This window comes from Xyrauchen texanus, chromosome 7 (assembly GCF_025860055.1).
Source record: "Xyrauchen texanus isolate HMW12.3.18 chromosome 7, RBS_HiC_50CHRs, whole genome shotgun sequence".
In the NCBI taxonomy this organism is placed as follows: Eukaryota; Metazoa; Chordata; class Actinopteri; order Cypriniformes; family Catostomidae; genus Xyrauchen; species Xyrauchen texanus.
The window spans coordinates 34,274,378-34,296,435 of NC_068282.1; the positions used below are offsets into that span (position 1 = coordinate 34,274,378).

The 22,058-nt window shown below is 46.8% G+C and overlaps 1 protein-coding gene across 1 annotated transcript in view; it reads left to right on the plus strand.

Moving 5' to 3' along the window:
* cfap100 (cilia and flagella associated protein 100) overlaps positions 1 to 22,058 on the plus strand; it is a 105,495-nt gene that overhangs the window by 77,437 nt on the left and 6,000 nt on the right. The window contains exons 10-11 of the mRNA XM_052129560.1: positions 6,114 to 6,316; positions 6,400 to 6,493. Coding sequence (XP_051985520.1) covers positions 6,114 to 6,316; positions 6,400 to 6,493 — 297 coding nt within the window. The remainder of the gene's footprint in view (positions 1 to 6,113; positions 6,317 to 6,399; positions 6,494 to 22,058) is intronic.

Sequence of the window (22,058 nt, forward strand, 5' to 3'; positions counted from 1 at the left end):
TCAACACACAATTAGGCTGCTTTAGGTTGGTCTGCCGAAACCAGAAACCAGAAACATTGAACTGTAACTCTGCAATAAATTGAATGGGATCTATGCTTACATCATTTTATATTATTGTAATGCATTACTGGGAGGATGTCCAGCAAGATCAATAAATAAACTTCAAGCCAGAGTGCTAACAAGAACCAAGAAATATGATCATATTAGCCCCATTTTATCACCATTACATTGGCTACCTGTTAAATTTCGTATTAATTAAAAAATTATGTTAACTACATACAAAGCTTTGAATGGTTTAGCTCAGCAATACTTAAGTGACCTTCTACCACGCTATATTCCATCACGTTCATTGCGATTGCAAAATTCTGGCCTGTTCATAGTTCCTAGAATATCAAAATCCACAAAAAGAGGGAGAACCTTTTCATATTTGGCTCCTAAATTATGGAATAGTCTCCCTAACACTGTTCGAGATGCAGACACACTCCCTCAGTTTAAGTCTAGACTAAAGACACATCTATTTAGCCAGGCATACACCTAATGTATCCTTCAACACACAATTAGGCTGCTTTAGGTTGGTCTGCCGAAACCAGAAACCAGAAACATTGAACTGTAACTCTGCAATAAATTGAATGGGATCTATGCTTACATCATTTTATTTGTTTCCCTGTCTCAACCTCGGGACTCCTATCCTGAGGTCACCAGATCCAGCTGGATTCAGCTCCATTCCTGCTTCGTGTTGGACTCCACAGCTAAGTGTCTCTGAGTGATGATGACTACATGCAGCCGGTGCCAGCCATACATCACTTCAGTCTTTTATGATGGAATCAGAGGATGAACTGATGCCAACTCCAGCCATAAGACATAGGATATTTCATATACCATTGTTTGAACCTTGGACAGACCACACCGAACCTCACCTAAATTACAGGCGAGATTGAACTGCAATGAACCTGCATCACCACGGACTATTGATGGACTACACTCTTGAAATGGAATACATAGACTATCAATTCTCAACAAAACCCTTCATCAGTCAATTAACAAAGACAATTGCGGACTTCAAAGACATTAGTCATTAATCTTACAGTTCATACAAAATCTATGTTTAAACACTGTCCCTTAACACTTAGTTTAATAAATAATAATTTTAAACCATGATTTGCACTATACATAAGCAATATTGGTATTATATTCATGATGTTAGCCAGAGGGGAACTGGCCCCCACAGTGAGCCTGGTTTCACCCAAGGTTATGTAGGGCCTCATGTATTCAAATACAAGACATAGGCAGGCCTAACACAGTCGTAAAGCCTGACTGAGGCCCACAAAAACAGTCATAAATCTTACTGATAAAAACCGCACCAAAATCAAACAAAGGGAGTACAAAACAGACTACAGCTCCCAAGAAGCCTTGCTCAATTTACAACTCTGTGAAATTCCAAAGGATCGAACTCTCAACTCCTATTGGATAAGGCACTCAAAAGAACGCACCTCAACTATGATGTCACCAGGAGTAGAAATACCGCGAAAATCGTTTGGTACCTCGCTTCCAGTGACTTCGCCCGCCGTGCACAGACGCAGTCATCACTGCTCTCAGGTGTTGCCTCGATGCAAAAGGAAGTAACGTGCAACTTGAAACCGCAGCCATACAATCTCCATCGCTGGACGAGTTGAGATTACATTGTGTTCCACCGAATACTTTACCGGATCCGAAGGAAACCGCCGAGCAATCCGCACCTTCATCCGTTTGCCTGCAGAAGTGAAGAAAGAAGGATCCCCTTTCCTCTTCAGTCAAGTTAACGTCGCTGATTTCTCTGCCAGCCGTCGAGAATCAGCAGCTGCCCGCCGATAGAGCGAGAAAACACGTTCTACATGCGTCCTCAAGCGATTCAAGTAAGAGGTTAACGTCTGGGCAGAGATAGGATATTTAGGTGTGTTATTCTTGTGGATCAAGTTTATTGTTTGTACAGTTTACGGACCACGGAATCCGCTCATTTGTTGCTAATAATAGTCAAGCTATTGATGTAACGAACTGTTATCACAAAAGTGAGTTTTCTGTGTTGTAATCCAACTACTTTGGACTGTTGTGTTTTTACGCCATCGCGGATGAGACCTGCAAACTGTTTATCCATAACAGTTGCCTTCTCTCCCACGATCGCGAAACCGGCTTCGGCGCCGCCACTTCTCTCTCTCTCTCTCTCTCTCTCTCTCTCTCTCTCTCTGTCGTACTAACCACACACACACACAAGACGTACAAGCGAAAGACACGCTGCACACGGGCAGATGCCATTAACCGGCTTCACTCCGCCCACATTCGCGGCCATACTCTCTGGCCGGAAATCTCGCGTGACGTACTCTCCACGAGAGTCACGTCTGCCATTTTGTGCGTGTCACTCCTCTCACACACACACACACACACACACACACACACACACACACACACACACACCGTCCTCTCATGTGTTATAGGCTTATTTTGGTTACTATATCTAATCATCTCACTGTTTAGTTTGTCGTTGAATGACGGAAGTTTATTGACTGCATTGTATTGATTATTAATTGATATTATATTTTCAATAAACTTTGTTATAATTAAAAGAGATTTTGGTTTGTTTTGCATACACGTGTGTCAAAGGCTGGCAGGGGAGGCCAGTGCTCGAATTCACCCCTTCGTTGTTCCCTTTTTAATCTTGATGATCTACAGACATCAATTTTCCTAAGAGAACAATCTAACATTGAGACTGTTATACGGTCTGGTTATTAGTCCCTGATTCCAGGGTGGTGCCCTGTCTGCATTAATCCTAATTAATATTCTATTAATTTTAATAATTAATTATTATCTTTGATAATAATTAATATTCTGTTAAATTTGATGATTGTTGATTTAAAGGATTAAAAAAAGCTAACATTGATTCAAATCAATGTTCTATTGATTTTAATAATTGTCTATGATAATCATTAATTATTGCTAATAACCAAACCCGCTCTTAAACTGTGAGCCCTACAGTTATTTTTCTCCCATTAACCAACATGTTATGGAGTTTTGTGTTCCTTGACACAGTCGCCTTCGGCTTGCTCACTGGGGTTATAAATACAATTATTATTTATTTTTAAACACAATTCAATTTTATTTTATCTAATTACACAATGATGACTCATTGACATTATAGACTTTACAGTTTTATCTTCTGTTAATGCCTGATTTTCTGTAAAGCTGCTTTGAAACGATGCCTGTTGTGAAAGGCACTATACAAATAAAATTGTCTTGACTTGATCCACCTGCTGGTGATGCCAATCAGAGGATGAAGACATAACCCATGTCTTTTGGGGATGTATTAAGATCCAGGAGTTTTGGTTGAAGGTTCAGAGTTTTATGTGTGATGTATTGGGCACTCTGGTATCATTTTGCCAATTTCTTTTCTTTATTGTTTGACTTTAACTTTTCTTTTACCATTTGTCAGACCATACCAACTGAATCCCAGGGGTGCCAATTAAAATACAATGAAGGAATAAATCATCAATCGATTAATTTGAAAATAAAAACTTTAACAAATTAATCAATTGATAAATGGACATATAAAAAAAGACACATTTAAATGTGTTTATTTAGTTAATGTTTAAATATGTAATTATATTTAACAATACAATTGTGCATTAACCCTCTGGGGTCTGAGGGTATTTTGGGCCCTGGAGAAGTTTTGACATGCCTTGACATTTGTGCTTTTTTTCAGTTGCTTAAAACATATTAATGGCTAAAGTTTGATAACACTGTATTCAGCACAAACTGGGCTACAATAATATGTATTGTACATGTGTGTTTATGCATGTTTTTTGAAAAAAATAAAATTTAAGTCACTGAAATAAGGCCATATAACACATACTAAATATTTGTCCACAATACTTTTGAGAACTGGATCTTGTAGCCTAGAGGTTTTGCTACAAAATGATGTGAAAACCATCCTGATCACTCATTCATACAAAACAATATAGTAATTTAACTTTTGTAAGACAATTTTAGTGTTGAAAGGTAATATGTGAGGAGGCGTGAATGATCATGAATATGGAGGTAATTTACACCTGAGAGACAAATACCCTCCCCTGGGCCTATCAATGAGGGATAGAGAATCAATGTGAGGAGACTTAATGATCAAAATCAAGTTTTAAGTTAAAAGAAGAAATCTGACTATACATTTTCTTTACATAAAGACTTTACTTAATTTTAGACCTACACTACCATTTTAAAGAAGTCTCTTCTGCTCACCAAGACTGGATTTATTTGATCAAAAATACCAAAACAACATTGAACTTCTGAACTCTTTTTACAATTTAAAAGAACCGTTTGATGTCTTACACTTATCTGAATACCCAAAAATGACGGAGTATTTAAAATTGTTTCTGCTGTAATGACGAAAGTATCCAGCAGGACGCGCTGGCGTCCTGATTATTTAAAGATTATTTATTTAATCTTTAAAATGTAATTAAATGTAGCAATAAATGAGTACATTAACGAGTCTTTTAAATGCCCTTTTGAATGCACTTTAAAGGCACATTTTAAATAGTATTTTAAAAAGGTATATGGCAACTGCTTTTCTTAAGTAATTTGCCAATTGCTTTTCCTCAACTGTTTGCCAATGACTTTTCTTTTTTATTTTTCTTTTCCTTTTTCTTTTCCTTTTCTTTAACCAATTGAGAATCATGTTTAAAAAAACGCAATTGGACTGTTGACTCGTGAGAGCAACCAATGAACTTTCATCTCAGTTACGAGACACACCCCTCTCCCTCGTACCACTCAAAGAGGATGTAAGATGGCCTGTCACTGGATTTACATTATATTATTGGATCTGCGCATAAGAAACGGATACGAAAACATATTAGTGGTGGCTCGTTCACTGTTGCTGTGAAATACTGAATTCGGCCCTACCTGAGTGTGCACAGTGATATGTGTTCAGGATGGGAGCTGGTAATCGTGATGCTGTGAACAGAACCAGCCTCCTGAGTTACACCCCAAACTGAAACACATGATTGAGGTGAGCAAGGGCAAGGCTCAAGTCACTGGAGAAATCCGATGGACTTTCCAGAACTTATACTGAAGAAAATGCACATCCCCTTTCAGCTATATCGCATTCATTTTAAAAACACTGCATGATCATCTTTAAATATTTTATTTGAATTAAAATAATTGCCTGTGTATGATCTAGAAAAGGCAGACTTTCAGAATGAGATACAAAGAAGCTAAGCAAGCACACTTTTGTGGAACAAATGGTAGTGTTTAAACTAATGTGTATTACTTAATTGTATTACAAAATTGAAATAAAAATAAAGTAAATAAAATAAAGTTTGTGCTTCATCTTTTATTGTGCTCATCTTCATAAAGATGTTTATTGACTGACAAGAGCTATGCACACAGTAAATACACAATGTACACATTCTTGTATCACATTGTTCTTTTATAATTGTCGGTTGGGTCTTATGGTTTAACTATTAGAATTTTGAAGAATTTACATTTTAATTGTACCTGAATCAATTATGTTATAGGCAAAATTTAATTGATGCAGAAAATGTCCAAGATTTAGGCCAGACATTTTCAGAGAGCAAAAAACAAATAACTTACAAGTGTTTTACACCTCCACTGCTAGAATTGTATGAAATGAAACAGTCACTTAACAACTTTTACTGTAGGAAGAAAAAAGACCTTCTGGTTGTATAAATGAAAGATAACACTTTATTAAGGCTTTATAAACAGAAACAGTTTAGCATTAAAAGTGCATTTCAAAGTCATTTTTGCTTAATTTAATGACATTTTAAAGATGAAATATATACGATTTATTAATGCACAATTTTATTGTTAAATGTAATGCCATTTTAAAGCATGAATTAAATAAACACATTTAAATGTGTCCATTTATTTGTCCATTTTTAAATTGGTTTATTCACATTTAAATGCATCTATTTATTTGTCAATGTATAAACTGGTTTATTTACTCACATTTTATTTTAATTTAATGTTTATTTTCAAATTAATAGATTGATCATTTATTCCTTCATTCATAAATGGCACTCCTGGGCTTCCATATTTGTTAAGCACAGTGTGAAAAGCCTTTTTCTCTCTCTCAGGACAAGACTCTTGACATAATAAGCCGTAAGGTCGAGGAAGTGTATCACAGCTGTGTGGGGGAAACTGAGGCAAAACTGAGCACTTTGCTGATGCTGACTGCTATTGAGGACAAATTGGGGAAGCTTCTGGAAAATACAGATAGGATTTCAAGAGACTGCATGACTATAGCTGAACGTGTCAAAGAGAAACAGAGGAGAATCAGGTGACAACATCTAGATCTACATTAAACTATTTACAGAATCATCTGTATCCAATCTGTTTTACCATTTCCATTTCCTTGTTTAGACTGCGTGATGAGAAGATGCTTTTACAGATGAAGCACCAGGAGGAAAGGCAGAAAAAAGCCCTGGAAAGATCTCATGCTGAGATTAAGAAAATGGTGAGGCAAACATAGACTTTGAAGATAATGAGCTAAAGTTTTACTATGTTAGATGTTGTCCAAATCCATCTTAACACAACAAAGTTGGCACAGAAGGCGTCTGAAGTGGAATTTATGTGTATATTCCTGGACCACCCTCGTGAACCACCCTGAACCCTTGGACAGACCTCTGCTTTATGTGGACAGGAGTCCCCCTACAGCAGGTGTCCAGATGTGTCGTGGTCACCACAGACGCCTCTCAACTGGGTTGGGGCACCGTGTGCTACGGGCACGCAGCCGCTGGCTTGAGTTGTTGGCTGTACTCCTTGCCCTGTGGAGGTCTCTCCCGCAGATTCGGGGCAAGCACATCTTGATCCGTTCAGACAGCACCACCACGGTAGCGTACATAAATCACCAAGGTGGTGTATGCTCCCATCACATGTCACAACTTGCCCGCCATCTCCTCCTTTGGAGTCAGCCACGACTCAGGTCGCTGCTCGCAACTCATATCCCGGGCTACTACAACACGAAGGAGGATACGCTGTCGCAACAGGTCTCGCTCAGTGGAGAGTGGAGGCTCCACCCCCATGTGGGGCGGCTTCGGCAGTGCACAGATAGATCTCTTTGCCTCCCAAGACAACTCCCACTGCCCGCTCTGGTACTCCCTAACGGAGGCCCCTCTTGGTACAGACGCGCTGGCAAGTACGCATTCCCCCAGTGAGCCTTCTTGTACTGGTGCTGTGCAAGATCAGGGAGGACGAGGAACAGGTCACCTTAGTGGCTCCTTACTGGCCCACTCGGACCTGGTTCTCAGCTCTCATGCTCCTCAAGACAGCACCTCCCTGGCAAATTCCCCTGAGGAAGGACCTCCTTTCTCAGGGACGGGGCACTCTCTGGCACTGCGCCCAGACCTCTGGAACCTCCATGTCTGGTCCCTGGACAGGACCACCTACAGTTGTAGACACAATCAACCGAGCCAGGCAGCTTTACGCCCTCAAGTGGCATCTGTTTGCAGATTCGTGCTCTTCCAGATCTGAAGACCCGCAGAGATGCTCAGTTTGGTCAGTGTCATTCCTTCTGGAGAGGTTGGAGTGGAGGCTTTCCCCTCCACCTTGAAGGTGTATGTTGCTGCTATTGCAGCCCACCACGACGCATGGGATGGCAAGTCCCTTGGTAAGCACAACTTGATTATCAGGTTCCTTAACACTAGAAGCGCCGAGCATGCGGTCATTTGACCGTTGTGCTTTAAGAAAAAATAAATCTTTGCACTCAATCAAATTCCAGAGCCCTACTTTCTTGACTTTTCCTAGATATTGGAGTTTTACCACACAGTGCGCTTACATTTTCAAAATAGCATGAGGAAAAGATAGCTTGAAGGTATTTTGCTTCTAATTCTATGAATTGACAGCCGCCTCGCGTTCACGTAATATTTATTTGTGCCGTTCACTTTTCTCCCAGCAGATGGCGCATGGGCTCACTACAATAGTCCTACAATAATAATAATAATAATATATATATCTAAATACAATGTATATACATTGAAAATATAGACAGTAGGCCTATAGTCTATAAATAACGCAAGTATCGTGTATATATTGTGTATATAATCATACATTTTGTTATCAATTAATTTGATATCAATTGCAAATAAAATACCATTCCAGTCTTTAAAAAAATATTTTCATCGAATAAATGTAATTCTTTACATCCAGATGTATTCTGTTTGCATTACCGTTTCAGAATATAAAGGCATTAGTTATCTTAATATTATTATGATATAAGAATGATGATGATAATTCTTTTGTGTGTGTGCAATTATTTCCAGTTTGTTCATGAACAGATTTCATGTTTATTAAAAAAAAGTTGGCCTATAAATGCCTATAGAGTATATATAATCCATAATGATGAAACACGAATCAAAATATGAGATCAATTTGCAAAAATGCTAGGGTGATAATTATGCATGCAATTTTCACCTATTCAATATATAATGACACATCGAAAATTATTTGAGGGCAATTGACAAGTAAGCTGATAAGTGGGCGGCGTTATTTTGATCAATTATGTATCCAGAGCTATAAAGTAGCCACAGATTGCCGAAGCTCACTGTGTAGTTCTCGTTTATTTGAGAGGTGTTACGGGAGGCAAAAGCAGGAGATTGGATGACTTTTGGTCTAATGAATTTGGTCTTTGAATTTTTTCAAAGAGACAATGTTACGACAGAAATGTGCTTTGATGACAAGAACACGAGAGCTGCCAGCCTTGTGACAGATAGATTTGCCATTATATCTGAGATATTTGACAAATGTGTGAAAAACAGCATTGAATGGTTGAAAAGCATTGAAAAATACACACCCGGTGAGAACATAAAAGTTGATGAACAACTGTTCCCTACCAAGGTGCGCTGTCGTTTCACACAGTACATGGCCAATAAACCGGACAAATTTGGCATAAAATTCTGGGTGGCCACTGATGTTGAAACAAAATACATGCTGAACACATCCCTATCTAGGGAAAGACAACAGTAGGCCGGCTGGTCAGCGGTTATCGGACAATGTTGTCATGCATCTGCTCTTCACCTCTTTGCAACTGGCAAACAAACAAAACCACCATTGTTTGCACAATGAATAAAATCAGATGAGAGATGCCCCATGTGCACAGTCTGAAAGATGGTATAAATTCAGCCTCTCTCATGTTTTTAATGTGAACTACACACTCAAAACAACGGCACTTATACACCATGTGCCATTTTCACAATGGAGTCAAAGAATGTCTCCCACTTCAGGTCCTGTGAGATGGTAGTGCCCAGGAATTTGAAAGCCCAACTTAGCAGTCCATTGTGTGTGTGTCGGACAGGGGGATGGGATGTTGGAACGTGTAAACACATGCACGGAAAAGAAAGCTTTTATTTCAGCTTATTTCCATGTAATTCATGTTAAGATGTCGAGAATTCAACGATTTTAGTACGAATAACAGCACTAGAATTATTATTATTTATACTATATACACTACAATTATTATTGCAAGACAAAGTATGCCTTTGCTAAAAATGACTACAAGCCTTCAATCACAACGTAATTTATGCCAAACAAGAATGAAATTATACAAACTAAATATAGGAGCATATCCTAAAATAATTGTAAGACAATGTTGCCAGGACAAATGGATTCTGGATCAACCGTAGACAGAATGTAGATCAATTCAGTCTATAAGTGTTTATAGGCTAACTGCTGCCTAACACACAGTGACATTTTTAAAACCAATCCATTGGCTACGCGTAAGAGGTGCCATCTAGCGATCATTATGTGTCAGTAGCAGTGTCCCTGTCCGAAGACTAGGTGGTCATTTGACCACAAGCTGGGCTCTAGATGCTCCGAGCAGCTCTATGTCTGCTTTGGCGGACAGCGGAAAGGGAACGCCGTCTGCAAACAGAGGTTAGCTCATTGTGTTGTTGATGCTATCCCCTAGCCTATCATACCAGGCTGTGCCCCCACCCCCCCCACCCCCCCTTGCGAGTTCGAGCACACTCTACGAGAAGTGTGGCATCCTCGTTGGCACTGGCCCATGGCATCTCCATAGCAGGCATCTGCAGAGCAGCGGGCTGGGCAACACCCAACACCTTTGCTATATTCTACAACCTCAGGGTTGAGTCGGTCTCGTCCCGTGTTTTGTCAGGTCCGAGCTGGTAGAACTCGATAATACGGAACAGCCGACTGGGTGTTCCCCTTGCACCTTGCGCCCTTCACCAAGCTGATCCAGTGCGCCTTCTTTCCCAGGTTAGCCACTAAGCTCTCGCTTCCTGGATGCTCTTCCTCCCTAGCCTTCTGGCCGGTGAATTCAGCAGAGGAATTTGCCGCCAGACCCACCACGAGTCGAGTGCTCCGTGTTGGGCTCCACAGGCATAGTTCCCGCGTCAGGCAACTCCCTGTGATGTATTTTCCGCGATACGGTCCCCCTGCTGGCAGGACCCATGTCTCCTACCACCGCACAATCTACCACCGCACCATGTTCACGGGTGGCTTGACAACCCCCGTGTGTATTAGCCACATGTTACCTCCCCCCAGTCTGGGCAGGTTGTAGTCTCCGCAGGGCTTTTTCCCCTTGAAAGAATAGGAACGGAAAAGGACGCCTTCCCTAATGCGTCTATAGCGTAAAGATAGCTGGCTGGTTCCCATACAAGACATGTCGCCTGTTCCCGTATGGGTGCTGGGAAACTAAGAGCGGTATATGACACCTTTCATTAGGGGCATTGGGGAGGGTTATGTGCAGCCGACCCAGCTGCTTCTAGCACACAGCAGCTTGCACCTGGCTCGGCAGTCACGTAACACGGGTAGTGCATGCCGTTTTGAAGTGGGACCCCTAGTTTCACTACAATCGACACAACGTCGAGTGAGTGACAGAAGGGGAACGTCATGGTTACTGTTGTAACCTCCGTTCCCTGATGGAAGGAACGAGATGTTGTGTTCTCCTTGCCACGTCACTATCCCTACCACTGTAATGCGCCTTAACCTTATTCTCGGCTCCTCAGTGAAAACCTGTCTGACATTCACTCGCCCGCTCCCCTTTATACCCGTATGTACGGGGGCGGGACATAAAAATTCTGTCTGCCAACTTGACATTGGCCTTTTCTCAAGTTCAGAGGTACGCGAGGCTCTCAGAAGAGACCCCTTGTGTCACTACAATCGACACAACGTCTTGTTCCTTCCATCGGGGAATGGAGGTTACAACAGTAACCATGACATTTTCCAGTCATGTAAAAGTAATTGAAAATGACTATTGTCCACTGTATTGCTTTGCTCTGACGTAATAGTTTAAGTTTTGGTAAAGTACAAAATATAATTTTTCGTTCCAATATTGCTGTTGTGTAAACAACAAAAACATGTACGTTTTAAACTTAAGACAATGATGACGGTCGAATTAATATTATTAATTCACATGTCAAGATGGTAGCATTGTGATGCATTCTTTACACATGTGAATAAATGTTCAATAATTCAATGATCAAAACCGCTTATACCGCAGTTAGCGCATTTCCATGATGTGGAAAACCTGGACGGAATCACTGAATTCAGTCTAACACAAATTCATTAGCATCACTTGTGTGCGTGTAGATGTAGGGCTGTACAGCGCAACAGTTTTGCTCGCATTTGTGATACAAAAGCAAATAGAAATTTTAACCCATTCACATGTGTGCCACAAGTCCACAAATGACGCCTATTAACAGTGCTGCAACAAAGAACATGTAAAATAAGTCTGATGTCTACTTTGCTATGGCAAAATCTCAAAAGCTTGAATTTCAGCATATGGTCATGGATGTGTTTTCAGGCTCAAAGTAATGTTCCCTTTATGCTTCACATTTTAATTAATTAAAGTAATTCTATTTACACTGTTTTGGTAATATAATATAATGTAATTAAACATTCAGAAAAAATAATCATCCAATAACCACAATATACATCATGACATCTCATGTGTTTTTGCTTAAATATTACATCAAATGAGTACATAAAATGTCCTGTAAAAGCCCTGGAAAATTGTGCCGTGAAAAGAGTGGGAACCCTGGAAGTGCTGCATTACAAATTTCAAATGTATTAGAAAAGTGCTTGCCAAAACAGAGATTAGAGTGCAACAAGTTTATATATAGAGAGAGTGTGCTTCAAGGATGGAGATGGAAAGTTTATTCCACCATCGAGGTACAGTAACGTAGCTCTGCAGGAATGATTTAAGGTAAACTGCCGCAAATCAGCAGATCAGGGCCAGTTCAGGTAACCAGGGACGTGTTACCTGTTACATATTTTTGCTTATAATTATGAATACTTTGGGCTTAAATCATAATGCTTATTCCAAAATTGGCAGTTGACTCATGATCATGTCCTGAGATTCCATGTGAAGTTTTCGGATGGTGCACCTAGTGGTCAAAACCTTTTAAAAATAGTCATATCTACAAATAACCTACAAACTGCTTGATTTAATTGGATGATTTTGGACTCATTGGATTATCCAGCTATGCTTGCTTAGCTGCTTACTCTGCCATTTAAGTGCTTGGCCCAGGTAACTGCTATATTCTTCTTGTTATTCTTCGTGTATGGCAGCCCTATAAACTGTACATAGGAAAATTATGGAATTTGGCACACTGACAAAAATAAGACTTTCTTGAACAAACTCAATAGCATCACCACCAGTTCAAAAATGCACTTTTCTTTTGAATTCTGATGCCAGACGAATGTTAGCATGTTTTTCTGTGTGAGTATCTTGAACAGGAGATTGTGCAAGGCCCAGTTGAAAACTCGCAAGTCCAGGATCGGCCGTAAGCAGCCGCCTTTTTTGGGTATGATGAAGTAAGGGTTGTAGAAACTCTTCTTCATCTCGGCTGGAGGGACAGGTTATATCGCATCCAATGGTACACGATCTCTGGCCGTAGGGTGTTGGCGTCTTCGCCGTGCACCGAGGTAAAATGGACGGCGGCAAAAAGGGGCAGGGGGCTGATGAACTGGATCGCGTAGCCGAGTCGGATGGTCCTGGCCAGCCAACGCGATGGATTTGGAAGTGAAACCATGCCTCCAAGCTCCGTGCGAGGGGCACTAAGGGGACAATCGTTTTTGATATACCTGACGGGGCGGAGCAGTGGGACGGAGCAGGTAGTGTTGCGTCGGCAGGCAAAAAAAAAGGCTTTGGTGCCGAGAAAAGACTCAAAGCACTTAGCTTGCTCCACGCTTGGGAGCCTTCCGGATCCTCGAGGACGTTCCTGCGGGGCGCTCGACACTGGGGCTGAGAGCTGGGCCCAGGTTGAGGCGAAGCTGCCTGGCATTTGGAAGCTGCAGGGGGATGATCTCGGCGATCAGACGGAGCACGGCTTGCGCTGGAATGGCGAGGAATGATGTGAGAAATTACCTCTGTCTGTTTCTTCACCGGTGAAAATTGCTTGGTGAGCTGGAAGACGGGGGCATTGAGAAAGCGGGCTTTGTCTACCTCCCGCATCTCGACCAGGTTCAACCACAGGTGATGTTCCTGGTCCACAATGGTGGCCATCGCCTGCCCGAGTGCCTGTGCTGTGACCTTTGTGGCCCGGAGGGTGAGGTCGGTCGCAGAGTGCAGATCCTGCAGCACATATGGGTCAGGAATACCCAAGTGCAGATCTATGAGTGCCTTGACCTGGTGTACTTGCAGGAGGGCCATAGCATAAAGGGCGGAGGCAGCCTGTCCGCGGCGCTGTAGGCTTTGGCAGTCAGTTACGATGTCATCCTACAGGCCTTGGAGGGGAGCACCAGGTGATCCTTCAGGTGGCAGCATTTTCCAGGCACAGGTGGATCGCAACTGCTCTATCCTACTGGGGGACCTTCGAGTACCTGTGGCTCATCGTGCACCTACAGGAATAAAGGAACTGGGGGGGCATGGCTGTGAGCGACGCCCGGACTTGAGTAACCAATCGTCTAGTTGTGAGGGCTGCAGGGAGGATGGAGGGTTCCAGTCCAACCCCACGTTCACAGCCTCAGACTGGGAGGGCCGACCTGAAGGCGGCAGCCCAGTCAAGTCTTCAGCGTCAGACGCCGGGACGCTCGCCGATGCAGCGGTGAATTCATCATCCAACTCGGCACGTCCGAGGGAGTAGTCGGATTGGCCGTGAGGCGAGCCTCTCTCACCTCGAGCCGGGACGGAAGTCAACGAGCGTGCCAGGGGGCGGGTGGTTTGTGGGGATTTACCCGGCGAAACAGAGCACGCTGCCATCCCCAAATCGCCTCCATCACCAGCCAGGTTGTCCTCAATCCTGTCGGAAGAAGGAGTGATGTGGGGGCCGGCTGGAGTGGCGTTCCTTTTTAGGAAGGAAAGCCGCGTCCACAACGTTGCCATGGTTAAGTTCTCGCATTGAGAACAGGAACCGTCCACAAACGCCGCCTCAGTGTGATCGTGGCCCAGACACACGAGGCAGCATCTATGACCGTTAGGAGCAGAGAGATATCGACCTTTTTCAGGAACCACACAGAGGCGGTAGGGCATCTTAAAAAGACACGTCCTGAAAAGGACGTTCAACACCTGCTGTGTGTGTGCTCTTTTAGAGAAAATAAACTCTTTTAAAGAAATACTCTCTTTTAGAAGCACTGTCGAAGCACCCAGGGGCAAAGCTGCACTGGCGTGCAGAGAAGGAGAAAGACGCTGATATGCGCCGTAGATCCAACAGCAAACGCTCTGCAGAGGTGAGTGGAACTGAAGTAATGATAGCACTACCGCTCGGCTCTGAAGAAAAATTCTGAATGAACAGATGCACGATTCCCTCCTTTTATACCTGTATGTCCGGGGGAGGGACATGCAAATTCTGTCTGCCAATTTCTCATTGGCCTTTTCTCAAGTTTAGAGGTAACCGAGGCCTTCAAGAAAGACCCCTAGTGTCGCTTAATTCAGCACAATGTCGAGTGAGCGACAGACGGTGAAAGCATGTTAAGCTTGTGCCAACTGCCATAAAACAGAAGAAAATCTTGAAGAAAACTAAATAAGAACAAGAACACCACCAACATTAACTACGTTTTCATCCAAGTATTTGTTTTGTGATTTTTTTTTCTGCTATAGCTGATGGTATGAAAATAAGCAATGAAATTTAGTAAGTGCCAACAAAATATATATATATATTTAACAGAACATGTCAGTATGTCAAATGTTGTGAAAAACTAGTTTGTTAACCCTTTATGTTGAGAAAAATGTCTCACATGACAGAACTTACATCACATCTGTCCTCAAAACAAACAGCAAAGTAGAGAGGGACACTGGGACTGATGAAGAGACTAGAGACTAGAGAGACTCAGTTTCATTAAAGACGTTACCTTCATTCTTTAAGTTTTTTCAGACATTTTGTTCCAACAAAAAACGTCTAGGTTACGTATGTAACCTCAGTTCCCCGATGGAGGGAACGAGACGTTGTGTCAGAGAACGACACTAGGGGTCTCTCTTGAGCGCCGATATTCACCTCTGTACTATGAAAAAAGGCCAATGAGAGTTGGCAGCCAGTATTTGCATGTCCTGCCCCCGGACATACGGGTATTTAAGCGGCGCAAATCACGGGAGTTCATTCAGGATTTTTCTGAGGAGCGGAAATGGTCCGGCCACAACAGGGGCTCGGCTCAGTGGCGTGGCAAGGGGGACACAGCGTCTCGTTCCCTCCATCGGGGAACTGAGGTTACATACGTAACCTAGGCGTTCTCCTTCTGTCGCTCTCTTACGTTGTGTCAGAGAAGCGACACTAGGGGTCCACTTAAAAGCGCCATGCGCTGAGCCGTGTATCGTGATCCGCTGATACAGGAGCGAGCAGGTATTCCTACGTGCAGAATGACCAACTGTATCAGGCCGCACGTACCCTTCCCCAATGCCCCATTTAAGCCATCAAGATTCCTTATCGTTACCCCAGAGGGGGAACAAGGTGACGACGCCAACATGGGAGCGGGCCAGCCTGGCTGGGCCTCTTTTCTCTCTATGTTTCTCGCATAGAGCAACTACGGCCGGGGCCCTTACACGCATTGAGGGAAGGGGGTCTTAGCCCTTGGTAGGGCGGGGAAGACCCTGCGGAGGCCACACCTACCCGGAGGGAGGCAAATTGAGTGGCACATACATCGCATGGCCTATACCTAGGCCTTATCTTGGAACAGTAGTCGTGGTGGTAGCACCAGCCTCAGAGAGGGGAGCACACAGCACGGCACCTGAGGTAGCTGTGACTGCCTAAGGGAAACACGGCGTCAACTCACGTGAGGGGACAGAACTGTGGTTTTACACACAGGGGAGTCGAGCAGGAGGCCTTACCTGTGGGGCCCCTATACCAGTACAGGGTAGCTAGCGGTACCCGCAGTGGTTTGGGTCGGTGAGTCCCTCCACGAGAACTGCGACCCGCAAGGGCTAGGGGAGGAGCCAACCAGTGTCCCAAGCCTGGGATCTCCTGGGAAGAAGGCGCACTGTTTCCCTGGTTAGGGGAAGAGGCTGGGTGCAAGCGATCCACCCGGTCAGATCGTCGGCGTGCCACCGAGTTCTCACGGGCTCGGTACCTGAGAGAACACGGGACCGAAACTGACTCAACTCGGAGATTGTAGAATCTCGCAAAAGTGTTAGGTGTTGCCCAGCCCGCAGCTCTACAAATGTCTGCTAGGGCAGTGCCCTAGCCAGTGCCCATGAGGGCGCTAACACTCCTGGTGGAGTGGGCTCGGACCCGCAAAGGGGGGCACGGCCTGGGTGTGATAAGCCAGGGAAATGGCATCGACAACCCAGTGGGCGAGTCTCTGCTTGGAGACAGCGTTCCCTTTCTGCTGTCCCCAAAGCAGGCGAAGAGCTGCTCAGAGTGTCTGGTGCTCTGTGTGCGGTCCAGGTAAATACGTAAGGCACGTGCCGGACACAGCAGTGAGAGGGCTGGGTCTGCCTCCTCCGGGGCAGCGCTTGCAGGTTCACCACCTGATCCCTGAAGGGTGTGGTAGGAACCTTGGGCCGCGTAGCCCGGTCGCGGTCTTAGGATCACGAAAGTGTCTGCCGGACCGAACTCCAGGCAGGCGTCGCTAACAGAGAGCATGCAGGTCCCCGACCCTCTTGATGGAGGCGGCGCGATCAGCAGGGCAGACTTGAGAGAGAGGGCCCTGAGTCCAACTGAGTCAAGCGGCTCGAAGGGGGTCTCGGAGTCCCATCAGGGCGACCGAGAGATCCCAGGAGGAAATAGGTTAGGCAGGGAGGAATCATCCTCCGGGCACCTTTTAGGAACCTGACGATTAAGTGCGTGCTTGCCAAGAGACTTGCCGTCTACCGTGTCATGGTGGGCGCGATAGCAGCAACATACACCTTGAGGGTGGAGGGGACAGCCTCCTCTCCAGCCTCTCCTGAAGAAACACGAGCACTGACCTAACTGCGCACTTCTGCGGGTCTTGACTCGGGAAGAACACCAGTTCGCGAACAGGCGCCACTTCAGAGCGTAAAGATGCCTGGTCGAAGGGGCTCTGGCTTGGTTAATAGTGTCTATGACGGCTAAAGGTAGGCCGGCTAGACCCTCAGCGTCCGTACAGGGACCAGGCGTGGAGTTTCCAGAGGTCTGGGCGCGGGTGCCAGAGCGTGCCCGTCCCTGAGAAGAAGGTCCTTCCTCAGGGGAATTAGCCAGGGAGGGGCTGTCATAAGGAGCGTGAGATCCGAAAACCACGTCGGTTGGGCCAGTAGGGGGCCACCAGAGTGACTTGCTCCTTGTCCTCCCTGACCTTGCATAGCACCTGTGCAAGAAGGCTCACTGGGGAAAAGCGTGCTTGCGCAGCCCCACGGGCCAGCTGTGTGCCAGAGCATCTGTCCCCAGGGGAGCCTCTGTGAGGGCATACCAGAGCGGACAGTGGGAGGTTTCCTGGGAGGCAAACAGGTCTACCTGGGCCATGCCGAACCTGTCCCAAATCAGCTGGACCAATTGGGGGTGGAGCCTCCACTCTCCGCCAGGCAAGGTTTGTCTTGACAGCGCATCCGCTATCACATTGAGGTTGCCGGGGATGTGAGTGGCGCGCAGCGACTCCAGTCGCGCATGTTTGCCATGAATCATTGGAAGAAATTTCTTCAGGGCAAGACGAACGGCCAGCAGCTCTAGGCAGTTGATGTGCCAGCGCAGCGGGCCTTGGTTCCACCGGCCTGCGACTCTTGCGCCCGTTACACGCGGCCCCAACCCAATTTGGGCGTCGGTTGTAACCAGAACGCGACGGGACACCTGCTGCAAGGGTACCCCTGCCCGAAGAAAGCAGAGGTCTGTCCAGGGTTTGAAGGTTTGGAGGCAGGCAGTGGTAATTTCCACGCCGTGCGTGCCGATGGCGCCATGCTAGATCTCGGGACTCGAGTCTGGAGCCAATGCTGAAGTGGTCTCATATGCATCAACCCTAGTGGCGCGACGCCACAGAGGATGCCATATGCCCCAGGAGCTGTTGGAAACCTTTCAGCGGGACCACGGTGCCTGGCTTGAAGGAAGCGAGGCATTCCAGCACTGACTGAGCACGCTCGTTGGAGAGGCGTGCTGTCATTGAGACTGAGTCTAACTCCAAACCGAGAAAAGAGATGCTCTGGACTGGGGTGAGCTTGCTCTTCTCCCAGTTGACCTGAAGCCCCAAGCGGCGGAGGTGCTCGAGCACCTGGTCTCTGTGTGCGCATAGTAATTCCTGCGAGGGGCCAGAATGAGCCAATCGTCGAGGTAATTGAGTATCGTATGCCCGCTCCTCGTGGCGGGGCAAGAGCCGCCTCTGCGACCTTCGTGAAGACGCGGGGACAGAGACAGGCGAAGGGGAGGACCTTGTACTGATACACCTGGCCGTCGAATCGCGAACCGTAGAAAGGGTCGGTGTCGAGGCGAATTGAGGCGTGAAAGTCACGCATCCTTCAGGTCTACCGCTGCGAACCAATCTAGATGCCGAGCGCCAGATAGGATTTGTTTCTGGGTGAGCATTTTGAGCGGGAGTTTGGACAGGGTCCGACTGAAAACTTCGCGAGGTCCAAGATCGGTCAGTATGCCACCGCCTTTCTTGGGTACAACAGTAAGGGCTGTAGAAACCCTTCTTTGTTTAGGTTGGAGGGACAGGCTCTATCGCGTCCTTGATTAGAAGGGAGGCGATTTCCTCAGCGCAGGGAGAGGGCATGTTCGCCGTGCACTGCTGGAGGAACGAGCGCCCAGGAAGAGGCGAGGAGACCTGGCAAACTGAATTGCGTAACCGAGTCGAATGGTCGGTGCAGCCAGCGTGACGAGCTGGGCAGAGAAAGCCATGCCTCTGCGCTCTGTGCTAGGGGCACCAAGGGGACAAGTATTTTGGGCGTACCGGGAGGGCTTCATGGCGGTCTTGGAACAGGTAATGCAGCGTCGGGAGGCTCTGTGGCGTCCGAGGCTCTGGTGCTGAGAATAAGCTCAAAGCACTTACCTTGTTCAGCGCACCCGGCAGAGGCGGGTTACGTGACAGAGGAGGAGGTCTGATGTCGGCGTCCTCTGGACTCGTCTGAACCGGCCGGCCGGAGAACAGTCGTGGGGCTGAGGGCGGGAGCACCGCATCCTGGGCACCAGGACTGTTGAGGCCTGAAACAAAAGTGCCGTGAGAGCGGCATTTGCGAGCCATGCGACCCAGAGGTAAAGGAAATAGCTCTTTTATTGAGAATTTGGGTACCGCAGCCCCGTCAGGAGTGCGGCAAATGAAAAACACAAGATTCTCCTCCCGGCCCTCCACCGGGGGCGGAGCCGGTCTCACCATCTCCGGAGCTAACTTCTCGTCCTCTGGGTCCGCTGTCTCAGGGGCGTTTGGGAGCCTTCCGGGTCCTCGGCGGAGTCCGTGAGGCAGGGGCGTACGCTTCCTGCGGTTTGCTCAACGCTGGGGCTGAGAGCTGGGCCCAGGTTGGGGCGGAGCAGAAGGTCTTCTGGCCGCAGGAGGATGCCCTCGGCGAGCAGATGGGGCCTGGGCGTGGCGGCAGGCTTGCGGCGTGGCATGATGTGAGAAATGGCCTCCGTCTGCTTCTTCACCAGGGAGAACTGCTGGGCAAAGTCCTCCACGGTGTCGCCGAAGAGGCCGAACTGGGAGACAGGGGCGTTGAGGAAGCGAGTCTTGTCGGCTTCACGCATCTCAACCAAGTCCAGCCATTGCTGGCGTTCCTGGACCACCAGAGTGGCCATCGCCTGCCGAGTGCCCGCGCTGTGACCTTCGTCAGCTCTCAGGGCGAGGTCGGTCGCTGAGCGCAGTTCCTGCAGCGTGTCGGGATCAGGGCCACCCCGTGCATGTTGCGGAGTGCCTTGGCTGATGGACCTGCAGGAGAGCCATGGCATGCAGAGGCGGAGCGGCGGCGTCGGTAGCGCTGTAGGCCTTCGCGGTGGCGAGGATGTTGCTCTACAGGACCGGGAAGGGAGTACAGGGCGGCCCGCCAGGTGGTAGTGCTTCCGGGGCATAGATGGATCGCAACAGCTCTATCCACCTGGGGATCTCCGTGTACCCGTGGCGCTCCGCCCGTCGAGGGTGGCGAGGCGGATGAGCAGGTGGCACGGCGAGTGGAGAGGGTGCTCTCCGCGAAGGCGTCAGCTCATCATGCACCTCCGGGAAGAAAGGTACTGGGGGCGAGGCTGTGGCGGCCCACGCCAAAAACCAATCGTCTAGCCGTGATGGCTGCGGGGAGGATGGAGGGTTCCAATCCAGGCCCACGCTATTGGCTGCCGGAAAGCATATCGGACATCTGCGCGTTGGCCTCCTGCTGGGCGTGCAAGCCCGAGCGGCAGCCCAGAGGAGCCCTCAGCGTCAGAGCCCGCCCTCCGATGTCGGGCGAACTCATCTGCTTCCATCGCCTGAGGGTAGGCAGACTGGCTGTGAGGCAGTCGCCGCCACCTCGGCGAGGGCGGAGTCAACGGCGTGCCGAGCGCTGGTGGTCCGAGGCGTACCGGCGGAGCTGCACCGCTGCCATCCCCAAATCGCCTCCATCGCCAGCCGCATCGTCCTCAATCCCGTGGGAAGAAGGAGCGACACGGGCGGCTGGAGTGGCTTGCTTACGATTGTAAGCAAGCAGCGACCTAACGTTGTCATGGTCATGTTCTCGCAGTGAGAACATGAACCATCCATAAGCGCAGCCTCGGTGTGATCACTGCCCAGACACACGAGACAACGCCTGTGGCCGTCGGAGGCGGAGAGTACTCTACGCATCCAGGAACAACACAGGGGCGGAAGGGCATCTTTAAAAGACGCGTCCTTAAAAGGGCGTTCACGCCGCTGTGTTTTTGCTCTTTTAGAGAAATTTACTCTTTTAGAAGGAAATAACTCTTTTATGAAAGAAAGACTCGTGAGAGATCTTTCTTATTTCTGCAACTGTCGATGCGCTCAGGGGCAGGAAGTGCACAGCCGTGCAACCAGGAGAAAGCCGCTGTTGTGCGCCGCAGAATCCAAAAGCATGCAGCAGAGGATAGCAGGAACTCAGTGTGTAGTCACGCAGCAAACTGCAAACACGACCATCGGCTCCGAAGAAATTTTCTGAATGAACTCCCGTATTTGCGCCGCTTAAATACCCGTATGTCCGGGGGCAGGACATGCAAATACTGGCTGCCAACTCTCATTGGCCTTTTTTCATAGTACAGAGGTGAATATCGGCGCTCAAGAGAGACCCCTAGTGTCGTTCTCTGACACAACGTAAGAGAGCGACAGAAGGGGAAATAAAGGTTTTGATGGCTTTTTTGTTGGAAGAGGTGGACAGAGTTTTAATGTAAATTCCAACATCTCTTTGTTCTGCAGAGAACGCTGGCTATTGAAACCCTATTGTAATTGTTAAGATTTGTATTAGGGTGTCAAGCCCGAAGGGCTAGAAACCCTATTGTAATTGCTAAGATTATTCCGCCATAAAACTGATCGGGCAGTGCAAACCGTAAGGCCTAGAGACTTGGTCAGATGGTAGTATTATTGCTCACTACTCAGAAACATGGACTCGGTCAAATAGGGGGCGATACAGCGATCAAAAACGCATAAGCGCTCATAACTCCTAGACCATTTGTCGTAGACTCTAGTGATTTATATCACTGGAATCCATGACTCAAACCAAACAAAACATATATCTCTGATTTCATAAAATGTTTATTAGGGGTTCAAGTCCGAAGGGCTCA